Raw genomic sequence first — 22,618 nt, forward strand, 5'->3', positions numbered from 1 at the left:
CCAGGATGCAGTTGGCCTTCTGGGCTGCACATGTGCACTGCTGGCTCATGTCAGGTCTTTTATTGGTATAAATATTAGATAGGTAGGCTATCCTTGAAAGTCAGCATATCTAATAGAACTGAAATTATGCTACAGGACCTAATATATGGATAGAGTTCACTGGTTAACTAATTAATACAAAAGCAATTTTATATAAATACTGCTTGCATATTAGCCACTCTTTTCTCCCTTTAAAATTTTGTTCATATGTGAAAAAGAGATTTTAAAATACATTTTGGTCATAGATTGAGTAGTTTGTTGATTGCTACCAGTAATAATTTTCATGTTTTATATTTTTGCTGATACAGTCAAACAGTCTGAAAGGAGTTTAAGAACTGAATTTAAAATGTAGACTGTAACTGAGTAGTCTAACTATTCTTTGTCATCTATTCTTTTCCAGTTTTTACTTCTCAAATTATGAGCAATTCTTTTCAACGAGATAGGTCAGAGGAGTCAAGATGCTGAGATTCTTCACTCAGAAAACAGGCACTTGAACACTTCTAAATTCTCATTGCATGTCTATTCTAAGAGAAATTTGTGTTCTTAATACATAATAGTTGACATAAGTTTTGAGCTCTTCTGTAGAGAAAGACAGTTTTCTCCCTTTCAATGCTTTTGCTGGTCAAAACAGATCCTAAAGAGGAACCCAAAGTTTATCTTGACCATGCAATGTGTTTAAACTACCAGCAGCCATGTTTATACTAGTTGTTACTTGTTTAAAATGCATGCTGGAAGGAAATCTTTTATCCACAGGGTAAACAAGACCACATATAAACAAACAAATGATCCACATATTTCCCTGGTCAACAGCACATCTGTGCAATGGACCTATTTTTTTTTTTTTAATTTTACTACATTCATTTCAGCTATATGTGCTGCAATTCTCAGACAATTATTTCAAAACAAACAATTGAAATGAAGATACATGGAGAAAAAAAATAAAAGATAACCAATTTGGATTTGCTGTGGGAAAGAATGTATTCATGTTGTCTTACCTCCAATGGAAATGACTGCGTTGAAGCACTGGTCCCTAAAGGGAAGGTTAAGGTTGTCACATACCAGAACTTCATCGCCTCTCTTCCTTGCAATTTCTACCAGTGGTCCACAGTAATCACAGCCGAGAGTATACACCTGACTGTTGACACTGAGATACTTTCCAGTTCCACAACCTAAATAAAAGAATATTCTTTACTAGATTTGAAGTCACATGTTCCACACGCTACTTATTCCTCTCAAAGCACTGAAAACAATGAGGATTAGGTCAGGGGGTGTGTTGTCTTTCCTAGTTCTAAGGCTTCCTGGAAAACAAAATGTGTGTTTGCTCCTACTAGCCTAACTCCTGAAGGACTCATTTGGACTGCTATTATATGTTCACAGCATTAGGAACGTAACAGTACCAATATGACCAGTAAAAATACTCATTGCACAGCCCTGTGCAACACCAGGTTCTGTGCATTTCTCTGGGGAAGAAGGGTAAGTGCAGGTGGGAGGAGGAAGGAATGGTTCTCCGTAGCCACTATTGCACATCTCAGAGCCATGCTCAGTATCAAGCAGCATACTGAGCCGTTATATAGCCTGGTAACCTGTTTCAAACAATGAGTAAAAATGGGCACCTGATGGAGTAAGGATGGGGTAAGTTTGATGACCCTTTTCCTCAATACCCTTCCAGCTTCCAACTACTTTCTGTTCAGAGGATTTCCTGTAGCTAGTGTGCTTTGTCTTTTTAGTGACTTCCAATAGATCTCTCTTTCAATTCCTCCCCAGCCTCTGCTAAATCCCACACAGTACCTCTCCAGCACATCCCCACTTCCAGGGGGAAGGACTAGAGAAGGGGATGCATTGGCCCAGACCCAGGTCTCTGCACTGAAGCCATCATAAGCCATGTTAACAACCCCACCAAGATCTACAGCCAGCAAGGTCTCTGTGACTGCATAACAGAGGAGAGGATTTGTCTCCAAGAAATACTAAACCACAGCTGTCACTGACACAAGGCAGAGAGGAAAATTTTAACTTGAGATACAGATTTGAAAATTACTGATTCATAAAACTCCTGCCATGTTGCAGGCACTTTCTCTTTCTATCTTTGTTCTGACGCATTGTAACACATGTAAATGTAATGAACAGTCCCAGCATGTATTCTACCTAAAAGTATGTCTACTAAGGGCCTGTGCTATACTAAATTGAAATCTTTCAGAGTGTTCTTCAGTACTGTATGCATAACAGGCACTTTTCAAAATTAGATTAGGAAACATTCACTGCAGTTATGGGTCAGTAGTGAAGAATAATTTCTGAAAGTTGACAGCCAAGCAACTGGGTAGCAGCTTGGCAAAGAGAGCCATCTCAGTATTGGTAATTCAATTTAAAGGCCTGGAGTTATCTTTAGAAACATCACTGCTTCTTGCAGCGCTGCTGCTGTCGTTGATGTTAATGTGCACCATTATCTAGAGAGACAGCACAGGAACTGCTGGAGAACAGCACAACACTTCCATGCTGAAAAAAAGAGCATCTTTCTAAAGCAAAAATCAAGCATTATGCTTTGAAGTGACACTTAAGAGAAATTGAAAAAATGATTATTAATACAGATCAAGGAATATATGCAATAAAACACGAAGCTCTGCATGTTGGGTAGAAAGTGTAAGCTTTAAAATTAGGATAAAGTATTATCAGTTAGTAAAAGGAACACATTTAGTCAAATGTATATTAATTTAGAAGATTCAGTTGCTTAATACATGTGTTTTGGTGGAGTGCTTTGTAATAACAGTGAGTTTTCTGAAGTACATGGTCTGCTCTGGAATGAAGCCAAATAACAGTATATATATGTATTCAATACAAGCCAAATAACACTGTTGGTACTCTAAAAATCTACATTTGCAGGAGATTCACTTTTAAATGAGTCATCAGGAGGGTGGGTTCCTTCATGAAGCTATAAACAGCCATCACACTATTTCCCTTTATTCTCATGAATGAACAATAATAAGACAATTAGACAAAATGCTATTTTATTCTGCTACTATTATCATGCTTCATGTAAAGCTAGCAAACAAAAATATTTTAATAAAAGGTGGTATTAAACAGAAGAAGAGATTATCAATTGAACATCTCATTTTGAAAAATGTGGTGCCACTAGGCAACCCTCCCATCAAAATGCTTGCTGAAAATAAATACTGCAGTCAGATTCCTGTAGGTCTTATTAAACCCCATAAAAGGAGGTACCTCATGTGCCTTGATGGGAATATTTTTGCTGGCAACTGTAAGCATTTACCTTCTGTACAGATGCATCACATGTGTTTAAATTATTTCATCTGAAACAGTAATGGAGTGATCTTTCAGCAACCACTGTGATAACTGCTTTTAAAGCCTCAAAGAACTTCAGCAAAGCTTCAGATGACTTTTATTGAGGTGACAAAAAATGTTGGCTGAGAAATACCATGTTAAGCTGACTGCTGAATGAGTAGATGCCACAGGACATTTCCTGGGGTAATTTGTGAAAATGGTGCAGAAATATGATAGATGCATATCCAAAATAATAGGAGTCCACTGTTTTTCTGAGAACTACTTGACAACAGCAAAACTGTATATTATCTTTTGATTTTGGTCTGTAAGAACTTCAAAGATGCTTTTCTCTGATAGGATAAGGCAAGAACATAATTTATTTTGTACATCTGTCCACCATGCTGTGTAAACACATTTTACTAGTCTAAGCAGTGAGGAGAATGCAATGATACAAAGGAGCACCCAGTTTGCAATGATGTACTGCTTAGGGCTGAATGCATAATACAAGCACAAAGCAAACACACCAGGACCTGGAAACCCCTACAATGCCTGCAAGTGCAACAGAAAATCAAGGTATAAATTGAACATGTAGAGAAGACAAGGCCATAGCAGAAAAATAAGGTTTTGGTGTCCAAACCTCACTTAGGATAATGGGGAGATTCTCATATATATATTATATATATGTCAGAATATTTCTCTGAAGTTAAAGCCTTAATAGTAGAAGTTTTAGAACAAATGAAACACAACAAATTGTGCAGACCAGCAGTACTGAGAGATCTAAAGAAACTGAGATATGAAATAACTGAGCTATTAACACCTTTTTTTTTTTTTTTCCAAAAAAAAGTGCACCAGGAGAATGACAGACAGCTAAGCCTGTGGGAAAACTGGTAGATTAAAGATTAGCTCAATCTTTAGGTAAAATTGTACTTACTAGCTGCCCGATACATTGTCAAAGAAATAAAATAAATTGCATATGACATCTAATACTGTTTAAAAACAGTTTTCAAACAATCTCTAGACAAATTTAGAATACTTTTTGCTCTAGAGGATACCTATGATTAATTTATAAACTAATAAGGTTTATAGACAATATTTCATGCTACCCCAGGGAATGGCTTACCTATGTCAGCAATGAGACTGCCAGGCTCTTGTTCCAACAGAAAGTTTCTAACACGAGGCCATGCTTTGCTCTGCAGATCATTAAAGTAAGCAGCTGTATTTTCATACACACTATGCACATGCTGCTTTTCTAGCTGGGTAGCCTCATGTTCCATCCTGAAAACATAATGAAGAAAGATTATATACAGCCAAACAGAAAGTGTTGTAGACTACATTTTATAGACATACATAATTCATAACCTTGTAAGCTTACTTTTATAAAATCATTACACCCATCTAACAGGCATCATATTTATAAAATTCTTTTTAATCAAAGAATCTGGTTTTATTTCATGAAAGTCAACAAATATTTTGAATGTATCTCCTGCCTTGAAGAGCATTACATGACTGCATGTACTACTCAATAACATGCATATTCCTAAGGAATTTCACCAATGTAGTAAGAGCTTACCTGATGCAAGAAAGGGCATGAATGCAGCAGGAACAGAGAATGATTAAGAAAAGGAAGTTAAGAATAGACTTTCCAGTTATGACTATGGTGAATAGGTAGGCAAAACACTATTATGCTATTTGAAATATAGCCTGTACCCTGAAACCAAAGTCCCTAAATGAAGACTAAATTATTTTTGGTTTATCTACTCTCTAGATGTAATGAGGTGGTTGTATTTTTCAACAACAACAACAACAACAACAAAATTAAAATAAAGATCAGGATTTCCCTACCCCCACCTGTCCAACAAACACAATCTTTTTAATTTATAAAATGGGAATTAGTCCCAATGGTCCATTTTGGCTGTAGCATCTTTGAATCTCTCTCTTCAAAGCATTTGTATTCAACCTTTTCATAATCCCTACTTTCATTATTTTTCTGGCACAATTCAGTCTTCTTTTATGATTAATTAGTTCAGCTTTTACTAGCTCAATATATAGGTATATATACATGTGTGTGTATAAAATTCATTAACAGAATAGTAAATTCCCACTGACATTATCAGTGTCATCCTGAGGGGTGAAAAACCCTGACAGCCTGAACAAGAGACATAGATATTATTGAAATATAGACTTGAAATGATATCACATGCCATAAGTTATTCAATCAGAGCTTTTCTCAGAATGCCATTTCAAGTTATGTTGTCAAATAGCATGGGTTATTTGCAGTAATTTCAGGTAATTATTTCTTAGAGTCTAAAGCCCATTCTTTTTTCTTATTTTACCCTTAAAACAGATTGGGTGTTTCATGCCTGCAGCTATATTTCTTCTCTACCTCAAAATATACTCTATTTTGTTGCCCAGAAATTCTCTACTTGTAAGGAGAAATTCCAAAGACTAACAATGATTTGTTTTCCTTTGTCATCCAGTATGCTCCTTGCTCTATTCTATATTCACATGTGATTACTGTGTGGTTTGGTGTTTCCAAGTGTTTTTATCTTTCCACTTCAAGTTGTTTGTTCAGACTTTGCAGTTAAAAAAAACAAAAACAAAAATAAAGTGATAGAGAATGTTTTCAGCCATTCATGCTGAATGCTACAGAAATTTCACTTTATGCCAACTACAGAAGTAGCTGTCTGAACTAAGGCTTAATTTAGATATGTTAGATAAACAGAAAAAACATCTTTGACTTGACATAGAAAATAGTAAGAAGTTTCCCATTGATACAACATTATATTATACTTTTCCCAAAATATCTTTATTAAATTCCAATGTAGGCTGGACTTCAGTTTTCTACTGAATCACAAACCCATTAAGTTTTTGCCTTTAATTTTCTCATTCACTGGGACTGGTACTGAGCATCCTGTTATACACTGGACAGGTGAGAGATCCACAACACTGCATTAGAGGTTATTATTTTTAGCTACACAATCACTATCAAGATAACATTATAAAGAATTTGATATATTGACATTATCAAAAATAATGTTATTAAGATAACATTACTAATAAACATTATCAAGACAATCATCTGGTTATAAATTTAGGATAATAGTAGTCTACAAAAATGAAAATGATTTCATTTTTCATTTACCCTTTTATTACAATTTTCATTCCCCATGAGAATGTGTATTTTGCAAGTAATTAAGTCACATGATAAAATTAGACTTGCCAGTTTGACTTTCCAGTCAAAAACCATAACATTGACATGACTTACTTTGCAGCACAGCAGGGAAATGTCCTAGCAATAAATCTCTTCATTTTAATGTTTACAGAAGGCAAGAAATCTGTGGAGTCTGACCTGGCCTGCAGTTGTACAAGTTTCACACAAGCCTGATGTCACTGAAAACATCAGAAACTTAGAACTGAACAGAAACTTTGTAAGCCAAACAAAATACCTCTATTTTTCTTTAAAAACAAAAACAGCAATTATAATTCTTTTGCCTTAAAAAATATCAGACAACATCTCTGTTGCACATAAGTTGTAGAAAATATTCAGTTCATCCAAATTCTGTATTGTGACTTCCAGGATAATGGGAAAGTCTGTTTTACAAAGGAGGTAATGAAAATGTAAGATGCCCTGAAATCCCACTGCTTCAGCATCTGCTCCAGTTCTTGCTTACATTACCTGGAAGCTGTCCAATAGCTAGAGAAGAGAAGAAGAGCAGAAGGTAATTATGGGCATACTTTCCCCATGCTCAGTTCTCTTTCTGTGTGTGTGTGTGTGTGTGTGTGTGTGTGTGTGGTAGCTTATGCTCCCATCCAAGGGCTCAGGGCAGTGAGGGCACCATGAATTGGCAGCCAGCTGTTCAGTGACTGCACCAAGTCTTGACAAGTCCCTAAAATGGGGAAGCAGCTTAAGAAACATGAGACTCCTGCAAACAAGCTGTTTGGATAACAAATGAAGAGCAGGATTCCCTTCCCTCTTAATGCTTCCTGGTTCATCTATGTTTCTTCATGAGACAACAACAAGCCTTTGTTGTGGATGATCTATGAAGTGAGATAATGGGATGAAAGTTGTAGTGTTATTATTGCTGATCTTGCAGGGAAATGGATCACCACTCCATCACATGAAGCTGTGGCATATTAACAACAATGTTGGAAAGTAAATAGGTTACAGTCCATTGACTCTTGAAGCAAACCATCACTGTTTTGCTTTCTCATTAAAAATAAATAAATAAATAATAAAGCAAAATAAACTAAAAAATTACAGCTTCCCAGGAGGTAAAATGAATTCATGTTAGTACCATCATGTTAGTACTCAGCAAGTTTGCCGATGACACCAAGCTGTGTGGTGCAGTTGACACGCAGGAGGGAAGGTAAGCCATCCAGAGGGACCTGGACAGGCTGGAGATGAGGGCCTATGCACACCTCATGAGGTTCAACAAGGCCAAGTGCAAAGTCCTGCACTTAGGCCAGGGTAAACCCAAGCACATACATGTATACAGCCTGGGAGGAGAATGGATTGAGAGCAACCGTGAGGAGAAGGACCTGGGGGTGCTGGCTGGCAACAAGCTCAACATGAGCCAGCAACGTGTGCTTGCAACCCAGAAAGCCAGCTGTATCCTGGGCTGCATCAAAAGAAGCATGGCCAGTAGGGCAAGGCAGGGGATTGTCCCCCTCTACTCTGTTCTTGTGAGGCCCCTTCTGGAGTGCTGCATTCAGTTCTGGGGCTCCCAGCACAAGAAGGGTGTGGACCTGTTGGGTGCAAGTCCAGAAGAGGGCCACGAAGATGATGAAAGGGCTGGAGCACCTCTCCTGTAAAGTCAGGCTGAGGGGCTTGGGGTTGTTCAGACTGGAAAAGAGAAGGCTCCAGTGAGACCTTATAGCAGCCTTCCAGTGCCTAAAGGGGGCCTACAGGAAAGCTGAAGGACTTTTTACAAGGCCAAGTAGTGACAGGGCAAGGGGTAATGGCTTTAAACTAAAAGAGGGTAGGTTTACATTAGATATAAGGAAGAAATTCTTCACTCAGAGGGTAGTGAGGCCCTGGCACAGGCTGCCCAGAGAAGCTGTGGATGTTCCATTCCTGGATGTGCTCAAGGCCAGGTTGGATGGGGCTTTGAGCAACCTGGTCTAGGGGAAGATGTCCCTGCCCATGGCAGGGGGGTGGAATTAGATTGTCTTTAAGGTCCCTTCCAACCCAGAGCATTCTATGATTCTATGATTCTATGATTCCATGATTCTATTACCATATATTTTTATAGCTACACATCTCACTAAGAGTTCCCTGAGTCCAAGAGAATCTAATTTAATCTTTTGCCATTAACATTTTGAAACCTTTTAGATAATTAACTTTTCAATGGTACTGCTTTAAAAAAACAAAACAAAACAAAACAAAAAAGTCAAGTTGCTTAGACTTTTTCTGTTGCAGCTGAAGTAAGAAATGTATTTAACCGTGTGACCTTGAAATGACAACAGCCAAAAATTAATAATCCCAGTTTCCAAAATGTTAAAAAGTCAGCATTCTCACCCTGCACACCCATCCCTCACCCCCCCATGCCATATTTTTTGTCAGTTTTGGAATGATTTGGCCAACTGCACTAAGTACCTCTGTCTAAAGAGGTCAAAACAGTTGCTGGCTACCAGATTCAAGGGGTGCCCTAATGCTGAAAAGCAGGAGGTAGTGTTCAGTGCAAAAAATCTGCCTCTTCCACTGCCTACCCAAAGCTTTCTATACCTAAACCAAAGATTTTCACATCTTCCTACGTGTACCTTAGCACATATCATGTCAGCACCACTATTTTAATTTGATTCATAATACAGTGAAGTCTTGAACTGGCTAAGCTCAGTTCCTCCTATGACTGCCTCTACTGCCAGGCCAGTTACAATACCCAGAACATGTTCCAAACTTTTTGTCAATGGCCTCTTGGAAGCACCCTGTGATTTTCACAGTAGTCATCAAACCCTGCATCACTCCTATTTCTCTTCAAATCAATTGCTCTTGATTAATTTGAGCCATTGGCTTTTCGTTTGTCTTCTCTCTTGCAACTGCCTGTTTTCTCTAACCCTTTGATGAGCAGCAGGAACTTACTCAACTCAGCTTGAGAGTCAGATAGGCAAGATTTCAGTCTCTTAATGAGGGCTCCTCATAGTTAAATTCTTCACATGCTAACAGGAATTCTCAATGCCATTTTGAATTAGCAGACTTCCTACTTCAAAGATCTACGAAATTCAGCACAGTTGTGTCTCTTCATGTTGCTACAGCAACGTAAATCTTGGTTACACATGCATCTTCAGCTACAGATGTAATAATCTAATCACTGTTCTTAAATTGAACAGTATAACTACAAGGGCCAGGTCTATATCCCACAATACCCTGCCCTCCAGCTATAACAAGAGCAGCTATAGAAACATAGAATCATAAAATATCCTGAGCTGGAAGGGACTAACAAGGACCATCAAGTTCAACTCCTGGCTCTACACAGGACCACACAAAAATGAGACTATGTGTCTGAGAGCTCTGCCCAAATGCTTCTTGAACTTCAGCACAGCTTGGTGCTGTGACCACTGCCCTGGGGAGCCTGTCCCAGTGCCCGACCACCCCCTGGGTGCAGAACCTTTCCCTAACCCCCAACCTGACCCTTCCCTGTCCTAGCTCCATGCCGTTCCCTTGGGTCCTGTCGCTGTCCCCAGAGAGCAGAGCTCAGCGCCTGCCCCTCCGCTCCCCTCGTGAAGGAGCTGCAGGCCGCCATGAGGCCTCCCCTCAGCCTGCTCTGCTCAGGATTGAACAAACCAAGGGACCTCAGCTGCTCCTCATACGCCTTGCCCTCTAGACACTTCAGCATCTTCGTAGCCCTCCTTTGGACACTCTCTAATGGTTTTATACCCTTATACTGTGGCACCCCAAACTGCACACAGTGCTCAAGGCGAGGCCACACCAGAGCAAAGCAGAGCAGGACAATCCCTTCCCTTTCCTGACTGGCAGTGCTGGGCCTGATGCACCCCAGGGTACGGTTGATCCTCCTGGATGCCGGGACACACTGCTGGCTCGTGTTTAACTGCTGTTGACCAAAACCCTCAGACCCCTTTCCAAAACTAGTATAACCAATACTAACAGCTAGGTAAAAAGTGAGCTAGTCCTATTGCCTTCTCTACCCTCACCTACGGAATGGGGATAACATACAGTGAGCAATGTAAAGTCTATACAGTGAGCAATACTTCTAGTTTACTTACAGTTTGCTTAAGACCTACCAGTCTTTTCACTAAATCACAGTGACAATATCTGTTCTGACTGACAGTGCTCTATTTCATTAATAAAAGCAAAAAATAGGAGTATGATTCCAGATACAAATCATTATGTAAAAAAAAAACAAAACTTTACCAGTAAATAAAGGATAATGAAACAGAGTATTAGGAATCCTGCTGTGAATAGTTAAACTAGCTGCAATTCAAGTTAAGCGAAAGGATACAGTAGGAGTTTTCTTACATAAGGCTAACAAATCTGGCAATTAATTTCACCCATGCATGAACTGGAACAATCCCACAAAAATACACAGCCTGAAATCAGAGCAAGGGGAAGTCCATACAATGTATCTAAAACCTTGCTGAACTAAAGCCCTAATTCAAGAGCATTGCTCCAGTAAAATATGGCAAACTCTGAAGTGAAAAACAAAGAGCCAAGCTTACCAAGAGTCACTGCTATTCAAAATGCTCAATGTGAACCTAGAATTTAAAATAACATCATTATTTGAAATAAAATTAAAATTATTATACTTTCTTTTGCTGAAAAATAGACAGAATCTTGCCTTAATGAAAGATTGAAAGCATACAGGCTGTTCTTTCAGGATCTTGGACTAAAGAAAAGTTTATGGTTCAAGCTCAGGTTACTGAAAATGACAACCTTTCACTATCACATTTATTTTCTGTCGGTTTTATTCTCCAGTCAAGACTTAGCACTGTTCACTGCACATCTTATTCTTAGATCAGCTATTCATTTAATATTCCCCTTGCACTTTTGCATTCAGGGTCATAATGTAGATAGCTGAAAGGTTGCATCATAAGCAGATTTATTTCAACACGTATAAACCCTATTCTGTAGATAGGTTACATTCAGTGAAGATGACAATGCACAAATGCGAACCTTTTGCCATTTAAGAACACTGAAAGAAGGAGCAGACTCATGCAAAAATCCCATTAAGTGTCTGTTCATCTTTACTACCACAGGAAAATGCATACCCCAGCTCCCAGCTCAGGGGGTGCATTCCTACTGGGATCACAAATCCCTGTTGTTATATTTGCACTGATGTGTATCTTCAGACCTTCCAGGGCACATCAGCACATAAAACACTCTCCAGCTGGGGAGAAAACAGCCCCTCCTAACTAGGGCAATCCAAGCACTGCTTCCAGCTTTTCCAGAGCCACAGACCAAAGTAAGGGGAACAGAACATAGGAGAAGGTTAAAGCAGAGGGAAGAGAGGTAATAGAATTACTGCTTCGAAAGTAAAACTTGGAAGCATTTTCACTTCACTGTAATTTTGCAGGAGAGCGTATGATGTTCTGAGCTTGTAGGGTTTTTTACTGATTTTAAAGGTAAATGCAAATTGGCTTACAATCTTTGTTTGTGGATATATCTCAGCCTGGGGTTGGCTATGAAACAAAAGCACACCAGTTCTCTCTCCCATGATAGCAAACACTGTGGACTGAAGAGTATTTTTGCAAACAACCAATACATTAATTTGTATAATACCCACTTAAGTCTATTAATCAGTGTATATATTAATTAACTGTAAAATACATAGGTTGTAAAAGATAGACACCAATGGGATTTTCTGGGCAAATCTATTGCTCCTTAGCCTTTTCATATAGATTCAGCAACAAGAAAGGACCATGAAAACAGTAAATACGTTCATTAAGCATCCCTCTATTAGCAGTGGTTAAACTAACTGCAAATGCTATCCCTTCTTATTTTCTTGAATGACAATAACATAAGATAGAAGAGGTTTCTGCTTTTTTTTCATATCTGACATAGTCTAAAATGTGGCCTACAAAGCTGAATTCGAGCGGCTTCATGTTAGGATGTCATAGATGATGAAAATCATGCTAGCCAAAACCTTAAATCTGCTTAGGCCCAACAGTGATAGATAGCCCAACAGCTGACAGACTTGACAACACTTGATAACAACTTGACAACAACTGATAGCATGTGCTATTTGTTAATCTATTTCTTCTTAACACCTGAACATACTGGCACTGCAGATGGAATTAAGAACTGAACAAATTTGCATCCTAGTGTTTGCCAAGCCTTTGCCAGACTTCCAGACTCCTTCAAAGACCAACGTAAAGCCACAAAGCCTAACATCCAACCAATTCTTGAAGACAAATGATGTGACTTTGTCTTACACAGAATGAAGAAGCATTAAAAAGTATTTTTTTTCCCAGATTTGACTGGAATTGGGAGGTAATATTGTGAATGTGGAGGTAGAAGGCAACTTGAATGAAGATCATGAAATAGAGTCCATTAGTCTTATGAGTAGAATGAAAGATACAAGCAAAATCATACAAAATGTGGAAATTAATGAAAATTAATGAGCATTGAATAATATACATATTAAAAAATGAAAAAGCTAAGGTCTAGAATGAGAAACTAACTGTCACAGAAGACAAAGAGTAATTAGAAGTTCTTTGTACAGACAGTAGAAAAGAAAGGAGGACTTGGAAAGATCTGGTCTACTACTTAGCGGGAAGAAAAATCTAATAAGGGATGCCAAGAAGGCCAAAGTATTCAGTATCCTTTATTCCCCTTCATCTTCATTTCCCAGGTCAATTATTGCCAATAAACTAATACTGTTCACAACAGTGACAAAGGGAAAAGAACTTAGGTTTGAATGGGAACAGAATAGGTTTGAGCTTCTAAAAGAAGTTTGGGGTTTTGAAAACTGGGTTTTGAAAACAACTAGCCTAATAAACAGTACTTAAGGAATTGGTTGCACCAATCTCAGATTAGCCAGTCTTGGAGCAGGTGCAAGTCCCTGGTTTCATGACATTCTCATAAACAAATTAGGCACAGTTGGTTTAGACTAAATTGCAGTATACTTTGATACTGGTTGGAAGAGAGTATTTGGAGTGTAGTTACCAACAATTCAGTATTACACTGGAAGGATACCCTAAGCAAATCTGTTCAGGAGTGTGTTTTGAATACTGCTCGGTAATTTCTTTACATGGTGGATTAGAGAGTAGCGTCCCATCTGCAGATGAACCAAACTGACTGGGGTTCAAATGGATTGGATGACAGTACTAGATAGAATTCAAGTGTTTTGACAGACTGAGAAAGATGAAAGCAAAGTATTCCATTTAGATAAGAATAATCAACTGTAAAAGCAAAGGCTAAGGGAGGCAGGAGGGAAAGACTGGCAGCAGTTCTACAGAAGTGGATCTAGGCATTATGACATTTCACAGAATTAACACCATGCATGCGATAGTGTTATGGTGTTTTCTGCAATGTACTGTTGAAAAAAGAAAAAAAAAAGAAAGAAAAAAAGAATACTAGCACACAGAACACACAGAAATAGGGCAGATACTTGCAAGTTACATAAAATAATCCTTCTACTACTTTTAGCACTGCTGATGTATCACTTTGAGTATTATGTTCAATTTTGAGCAAGAACGATGTGGAATCACTGGAAATACTGCAGAAGAGAACAAGGATCAGAGATCATTGTAAATCCCTAGGAGATCAGAAATCAATTAAACCTCTGGGGAAGACAGTTGCTTTAAATTGTTTGTCCAGAAGAAAAGAGAACAAGGGAGGACATAAAACCATTTTCTCATACAAGAAGGACTATTTCAAAGAGGGAAGGGGATAATCTGTTTTTCACAACAAAGGGTAGATGAAATATAGTGGGCTTAAATTACAGCAAGAAAAATACAGGTAAGATTTTAAAAAAATAAAAGGATTGAAACTCACTGGAAATGATTCTGAATTGGGTGGGCCATGGTGCCTCCATCAATGAGGTCTTAAAAACATAAGTTAGTAAAGGACCTATCAGGAAATACATTGATATAATAGATGTAGCTTTGGGGGAGAGATGCAATGCCCCAACATCTAGCTTTGTGACTGTGTGTCTACAATTACTGATATTTGCAAGTATACAACTTGAATTTTTCAAGTTATAAGCAAGATTTCAGTTAACTGCTGTAGAAAAACAAATATGAAAGGCTGAAAGGATGCTTCACAATGTTTATTACTCTTCAACACAGGGGTTGTTTTCGCAACTAAATTAGTAGAGTTATTAAACTAATTTCCTCTTGAGTTACAGTTGGTTTGTTTGTTTCCTAAGAGCTCTGCATCAGTATCTCACTCCCCCAGTCATGCTACACTACTTACAAGCTTTAAATATAGCTATTTTCTCTTCCTGGTCACTGTATCTCTCAAATACTTGTAAACAGTTATCTTGTCTTCTCTCCCTTATTTACCAGGAGTTAGCCAGACATTAAATATTTAATACTTTTCCTGATGAATCAATCTAGGTGGTCTTTTCTGAGTATTGTTGTTGTTCTCTGTATCCTATCCATATGTCTCCATTCTTCATGCCAAACTATATTCACAGAAATATTTGATTTCCTCATGTCATCCTACAATTCTGGAATTATAGCCTTCTAAATTCCTTCTGTTTCCGCACACTCTGGGTTTGCATTTAGAGTAGTATTTCCAGATGGATTAGTTTTAATTTATGCAGTATAATTCTCCTTTTCTTCCTGTCCATAATGTTCATCACTGTTGGTATTTAAATTGTACTTGGTGCTACACACAAAGCCTCCCAAATTAAAACAATTTACAAACTGATTTGAGACATTCAATTACTTGGAGATACTTGTTCTGCTGAAACCTAGTATCTTAGAGACAGAAGAGCACATTAAGCACATAAGCACCACATTACCAAATAGGATCGCAAATTAAGGCCATCAATGGTTACCTTTGATCTTAAAATTAAATATAAAATATTGCCTAATTAATTACAGTCATTACAGAACTGCTAAGTGGATTCTCTTGATTTTTTTTTTTTAATAAATTACTACTGATTATTGCTCGCTAATTATAACTGACTATATGATTTCGTATCTTAAAATATCCGTATTTGTATTCAGTATTCATTATACTGTCTAAATATAGTTTCTTGAGGCAGAAAAAGCTTTAGGTATTAAGTCAGCCTTAGCTGATGACCATCAGAATGAAAGCAAAAACAGCATCACACTTTTGTTATCCTACAATGCTCAAAAATCTGACTGATTAGTTGTTTTTTCTTTTTTTTTTTTTTTTTCTAATTGTTAGTCATAGGAAGTCATGTGCTTATATTTGCTTTCTTGAAAAAGAAAAGGTGTTATTTATGAGTTTAAGGCTAGTGCTCCAAGATAAAACAGTACCTTAAGTACAATCTAATAGTATTTGGGTGCTTATGTAGTGGACAAAGACATCTGAAGATAGAACATTAATCCTATCAGGACTCAGAGGTAGGCCCACAGGAAGAAAATTTGTGTTCTGTTGTTACTATAAGGTCAAGGTGTAACCCCCCATAAGGTGTCTGGCCAATGTCACAGACACAGGTTCTTCTAGTAAAAGCTGTAGGAGACTGGGAAGTGTGAAGGCTTAGCATCCCAGCATGCAAAATCCCTAGATGAGATCCTTCATTTCCATAAATCACCAGAGTTTTTCTGGAAGATTGTTCCATTTTAAATGCCTTACAGTATGAGTGATACCTTTTTACGTAGCTTCGTATTTTTAAGCCTCCTATTCTAATGTTAAAAAAGCATTTACACAAAGCAATTTTTTCCTGTTCAGCGTGGAAAGGAAAAACTGTGGTGATCCCTGAGGGAGCTGAAATTTCATATACATACTGCTAAAGTTCTCCGTTAGGAAAATATTTTAATACCATTTGTCTTTCTAGATGCAAATGATTTTATTTTTCTTAAAAACTTTTTTTTTTGAAATTATTTTATGGTGGAGAAGAAGAGTTAGTATCTACAAAAATCATCATCTGGAACACCACTAGAAATATTTTCTTACAAGAACTTGGGTCCATAAATAATTTACTTTTCTGAAATGATTACATGTAGATCTGAATGTAAAGTCTTCTTCAAAATGAAATATTTTTCAATAGCAAAACACAAACCAGAATGTGCCCTTAGCCCAACTGTATTATATCAAAACTTTTACAGGAAAACAAATCAGGCAGGGCTCTATGTCCATGAATTTTAGTCAATGACATAAAGTTATGACACAAATATTAATTTTCTTTTTCAATAGACTTCTTTTTTTCCCCCCAGTAATTCAGTTGATATTTCCATCTCCTTTTATGAAGGAACATACATTAAGTTTTATGAAGAACCAGTGTCTCCACTGCTAAGCACTTCTAAACAAAAGGAGTTCATTTTTCATTTTAAAAATGATTGAAAATTATTCCATCAGCATATAAAAGTCAGAAGGACTTTTTCAGTGTCTTAAATCTTTACAAATTAAAGAACCATACAGACCTCCAGCCATGGTTTTCAGCCACGCTGGGTTATTCTGTATCTATCATTACTTATAAACATGTCCATGTAGGTCCTGGTACTGCAAAGACACGGATATCTGCTTAACCTCATGCACTGTAAATCATCTCACTGACCTCAGGTAGCCTGTTAATAATAGCTAAAGGTAGGAATGTGCACGCAACTTTTTGCAGGACTGAGCCTTATGCTGTTTGTGCCGTCCCATATTCTTCTGGTTCATCCATCCAGAACGGATGGCAGAATACCTGCAAACCAGAATGTTTGCATGGGAAGTGTTTGTCATCTGCCCCTTCACACAGGGCTGATTTCAAACTCCGAACTGACTTTATAAGCTCATTTGTGGATTTATGTTTGTTTTATCTCAGAAAGATGTTGAAAACGAGGAAGAATTACTTGTAGTTTTTTCTTCCCACCCAATTCAGTTTAGCATTATATATATATACAAAAATATTTTATCCTTTTGAAGGTCTCCTTGCCAGAGGCAATAAACTGCACAGCTGCAGCTACCTACATGTATCTAATTTGCCCAAAGTGCACATCTCCATAAGTTACACAGCAGCAGCACCACTGAAATATCTGTGCAATCCATTGCAAAATCATGATGTGAGAAAGGAAACAGTAACTAAAAATGCACTGCTTCAAAGAGGCGCTCTATAAATAGCATATATGACTGAAATAAATATATCGATGTACTAGACTGAAAATAAATTACAAAAATGAAACCCGATCCCCCCATGGGCTCCATTACGGGGCATTAAAAAGTCCCGAGAGGACCTTTTTGGTTGCTGATGCAGAGACTGCTCCATGTTTTTCCTCTCTCTTTCTCAAGTTTCTGCTCAAAATCATCAACTCCAGAAGCACACATCACCCGAACAACTGTACCAGCAGGGAATGGCATGCTGTGCACTACAACAACGCAGCAGTATTGTTGGAATAATTCTGCTCCTGCTTTCTTTGCACAAGAAAAGGAGCGGATGACCTGACTCCCCGAGCACTGGCTGCTCCCACTGGCATTCGGTGGGGATGAAAATCCCTTTACAAACATTCTTTAAACAGTGAACACTAAGGGCTCTTCGTGGGTTTACAAAGGCAATGCTTAGGTATTTCCAATATTATGGGAGACAAGAACACGATAAACTATTAAGACGCAGGATTGCTCAAGTTCATTGCTCAGGACTGTTTGCCAATTCACAGCACATACTTCATTTTTAATTAACCAGGCAACCACAGAGAAACTTATTATTTCTGTAGCAAATTCCCCGCACGTCTCCTGAAAACTACCCTTCCCAACTGCTGCTGCCAAATTCAGCGCCAGCAGCCGTGCTAGATCCTAGCACTGCCTGCAAGCCACGGCCCCACTCAATTAAAATGGGGAGGATGGAGGATGAGGGGGGGTAAGTTAAATCTCGAAATCCTTCCGTCCCGGGGTGGGCCAGCTGCTCGGCGGGCAACGTTTGCAGAGGACCACCTCAACGCCCCAAAGCTGAGATGCCAGCAATCGGGGCGCTATTTTCTTATTTATTTTAAAATAATTTGTATTATTATGATTGCTTTTTGGTCCCCTCATCCTCCCTTTTTTCCCACCCCGAGGCCAGTCTCTGTGGGGATGGAGGGGGGAGGCTGCCCTCGGTGCTCCGAGCATCCCCCCCCCCCCCGCCCCGGCTCCTTACCTGCACCCGCGGGGCGGCGGCGGCTGCATCCCGCCGCGGAGGCGGCGCTTGGCCGGGCCGGGCCGAGCCGTGCCGGGCCGGGGGGGTTTGGGGGAGCCCCGCTTCTCTCCCCCGGCACGGCCCCGCTCCCCCTTCCCCGCCCTCCCCCGGCATAACAGATATTAACTCTTCTCCTTACGGTCTCATCTCCCAGGCGCCTTCCCGCAGAGGCACGGAGGAGGGTGGTGCTGATGGAGAGGGAGGTGGGGACGGGGGGGAAGCCGCCCGGGGATAACACGCCATCAGCCCTTGCTGGGGTAAAGGTTAAGCTCGGGGTAACCTTTCCGAGTGCCCTCAAGGTTTTCCCGTCCCGAGAGTCACTCCCGGCACCGCCGCCTGTTCCAGGAGTTGAAAAATGGCAGGTTGGCTCCATACTTTCAGATATTTAGCCATATCCATCACGCTGGGGCGCAGAGCTGCAGCCCCGTGCCCAGGATCCCAATGACAGTCCTGTCCTGGGAACTTATAATTTCTGTATAAGAGGTTACGGATAAATACAGAGAGAGGAGCCCAAAAATACTATGAGCCACTCCTACAGGCAGGGAACACGGCACAGCATCACACCAAGTACCAAAGGTTCAGTACCTCCAGTAAATCCATACCCGAGTTTCCTAAAAATTCCTCAAGTGTGAATACCATCTGGTCCATGTAATGTATTGACATAATTATTGACTGTTTTTTAAACCTCTTCAGTCTGAAAAAAACTGCCTCTTAGAAAAAGATTCTGATGTAGACTTTCCTAAAACTCCTCCATAGTGAATTCATGCAGCCTTTCCCCTCAGGATCTATTCTTTTCTGGGCACTCTTTAAAACCATGATTATCTGCTGGTCCGATAAACTCTGGCAGACTTCCTGCTTCTGATGCATTTGAATTAGATGTTAGTCATGTAGCTTAATGCACTTTAGGAAAAAAAAAGGAAAAAGAAAAGGTATTATGGACTCAGCATGGTACACAAATATATGCAGAATAAAAATAGAATACTTTTTCCTTCGAAGTAGTAGGCATCTATAATTGTACAAGAAATTGCACTCCTTAACAACCCCTCCTCCCTAAACAGTTACAAGATCTCATCAAAATCAATTTTTTCTATATTAAAAAATATTTAGGTCACTAAATTAAGTGGCCAAAGGTTGGGAAAGCCAGAAGGCTACCCACGAAACCTTAATTCAGACCTCTTGTGCATGTGCATTGCAACTCTGTACTTAATTATGAGCTTGTCTGCAGAACGCCAGGCTCCATTTGGAGCATTTGAAATTATGTAGTGGCAAGCATGTGAGACTGGCTAATTAGGTCTCCTCCTGTGTTCCATCCATTTATTTCTTTGCTTTCTAGGGTCTCTTTTCTGCTCATCCCTTGTCATCTCTCATGTGGAAACATCTCTTTGCCTCATCTGCCTGAAACTCTTACCCTTAGTTAAGCATTTTACCAGAGCATCAGGCAACATTTTTTACTTTGGGGTCTCAGAGATTGCTAATTATTCCTTCAAAGGTTACTTGTTGTTTTTCTCCAAAGGCAGAAAAAGGAATGAAGACAAAAGGAGGGAGAACAGAGGTAGGAAGAAACAGAGTAGAAAACAAATAAAAGTTTACAGGCTGAACCAGAAGGAAATTAAGGAATTGAGGTCAGTCTACACATTATCATAGAGCTGCTTTCTTCCAAGGTACCAGCTCTCAAAATATCAGCTTTTCAGACAGAGACAGTTGTAGATGAAAGCAAAAGGAAGGCATTCAGTTCCCTGCTGTCTTCGAGGGGAAGGATCACACTGTATTTATAAATAATGTCACACCGACTCCGTAGACATCCTGGCAAACTGCTGAACTTTTGTTGATGTCAACAGATAGTAAGTTGACAGCTATATTGATAATCAGTTGATATCTGGCTCTCTTGCCACTAGGCCTCGACAATGAAAGCCATTGCTTCCTTTCTGTGCTAGGCATTCCAAAGGCTTTTCACTTTTCAGAGGCTTACTTTTAATGGAGATACTTGACATGCAGCCATGAGCCAATAACTTACACCTCTGGCTGGTGAATTTGGCCTTCACACAAAATTATAATGTTATCTTCAAATTGTAATGTTGTTTAAAAGAGTTTTCCAGTAGAACTAACAAAGACTAGAACCAATGGCATTTGTGATATTATCAGATGTAGTAAGTTAACATTATTGCTGTGGACTAAAAGCAGTTATTTCCACTTCACTGGAAATTTTTGGCCTGAAAGAAACTAAAGCAATAACTATCCAATATTCTTTTTCTTGCACATGAAAATTAAAAGAAAATTTGTTCTAGAAAAGTATACTGTTTCCTAAATGAAGTGGAGTCTCTGAAGCCTTAAGTTCCCTTAAGCTTTAAATACAAGCATAAGTTTGCCAGTTGATCCCGATAACACAAGACTGATATTTTCAAAAATGGTACTTACTGTCCTGAGAGCTTCAGTATTTAGAAGTTTCCTGGCCCTTCCCCATGTGTTTTCTTTGCAATCATCAGCACTAGAAACTTGATTTCTTGGATAAAAGTTATGATTCTCTGCTTATTTGCTGCCAGGAGTTTTAATAATAATAAATATCATCAAATTTGTGGCAATACTGTGTGCTGGGTCACAATGCAGAGTATAAGAAAGCAGAACTAATTTATCGAAAGCAGAGCATGCAACTGTGTTACAGTCCAGTAAACTCTTGACTTAAGGGACATAACTGTGCAGATATTTTTTTCACATGTATTTATTATGCAGGCAAGCACATATTGCAGGAGATTTTCAATGTGCGGCCTTCATAACCTACCACACAGAGTTGCTGTGGGGATTAACTGGTTAAGATTTGTAAAGCGCTTTGGAGATTATCAAGCATTAAGTTGCGTAAGTGCTAAGTACCATTATTTAATACTTAAGTATTATAACCAAGCTTTACAGGCCAGCTCATGTTCACCTTACTAGCACAAGTCTTTGTGATTTCAATATAGATGTTGCAAGAGGTAAAGCAAGCAGAACTGACCACAAGAGAATTTCCTTTCTTGTTTCACAGTCAGAGACTGATGTAAGATACAACTGCACAGGTGTTACAGAGAGACTAATCAAAAACTTAATATGAAAGGCAACAGTCGATCCAAGAAATCTGTATAAGAAGGCAGTGCTCCTTAAGGTGCCAGTTCCTTACTTACTGTGTCCTATCTTACCCAAGAAGACCTACTAACTATTTTCCAGGAAGCACAGTTCCAGACCCCAAATCCATAAATCGATCAAATACAACACTAATATCAGCTGAAAACATTGCCAAGTGACAGTAAGGATGGGTAAAATCTACACACCGTTAAGTTGTACTGCATACATATTGTAGTTTTGACTTGAACCAGTTATAAAACTAGTTGAGTCAAAATTTTGGAAGAACAATGAGCACAGATAAAGTAAAAATCTTTATCAATCATATTGAGAACATCTGCTTCGATGCAGGTTTTTTGTTGAATTTTGTTTTGGTATCATCCTTCCTCTCCCTTATTTTGTAATGTCAGTTTTCGGAAGCAGAAGTTTGAGAAGTTTGGGTGGGTTTTCTGGTGTATTTTGTTTGTTTGTTTTTGTTTTTTTTGTGTGTGTATATGTGTGTTTGTGTGTGGTATCAAAGGGACAGAGCATTTGTTAATAAAATATGCAAATCAGAAACAACATGAAATAATTTTATGCCTAACTGTGTTGGACACAGATGAACACAAGTGTTTCAGGACTGCTGACATCCCCACATCATAGATGTTGGGGTGGCATGTTGTCAGACATTGAGCTGCATTCCAATATCCTGAACCAATAAAATCCTACTTGGCAGTCAGGGAAGAAGAGTTGGATTTATTTACCTTATAAGGACTAATTACTATTCAATTGCAGTCTCTTTACAAGACAAAACACTCTGCTTAAATTCCTTGCCTCTGCAAAAAGTGACATTTCACAAGGACAGCCTTTTCAAGCATTTGCATGGCTAAGAATAAAGATTACTTTGCTGTAGTGTTTTGACATTTTGATCTGAATTGAAGCATATAATAAAAATGCACTTCACTGAATGTTCAAGTATGAACTGAAATTCAGTT

At 38.7% G+C, this 22,618-nt stretch overlaps 1 protein-coding gene across 12 annotated transcripts in view; it reads right to left on the reverse strand.

Annotated features, from left to right (window-relative positions):
- TRMT9B (tRNA methyltransferase 9B (putative)) overlaps positions 1–22,618 on the reverse strand; it is a 116,688-nt gene that overhangs the window by 7,022 nt on the left and 87,048 nt on the right. For 10 of the 12 annotated variants that reach the window (XM_027457049.3, XM_072037607.1, XM_021267658.4 and 7 more), the window contains 2 exons: positions 4,433–4,587; positions 1,035–1,208 (listed from right to left, as the gene is read on the reverse strand). In XM_027457049.3, the coding sequence (XP_027312850.1) occupies positions 1,035–1,208; positions 4,433–4,586 (328 nt within the window). In that variant the 5' untranslated portion in view covers position 4,587. Of the gene's footprint in view, positions 1–1,034; positions 1,209–4,432; positions 4,588–18,515; positions 18,671–18,693; positions 18,919–22,618 lie in introns of those variants that run through there. The other 2 variants (XM_027457047.3, XM_027457048.3) reach the window with 2 other exon arrangements.

Source organism: Anas platyrhynchos, chromosome 4 (assembly GCF_047663525.1).
Source record: "Anas platyrhynchos isolate ZD024472 breed Pekin duck chromosome 4, IASCAAS_PekinDuck_T2T, whole genome shotgun sequence".
Taxonomy (NCBI): Eukaryota; Metazoa; Chordata; class Aves; order Anseriformes; family Anatidae; genus Anas; species Anas platyrhynchos.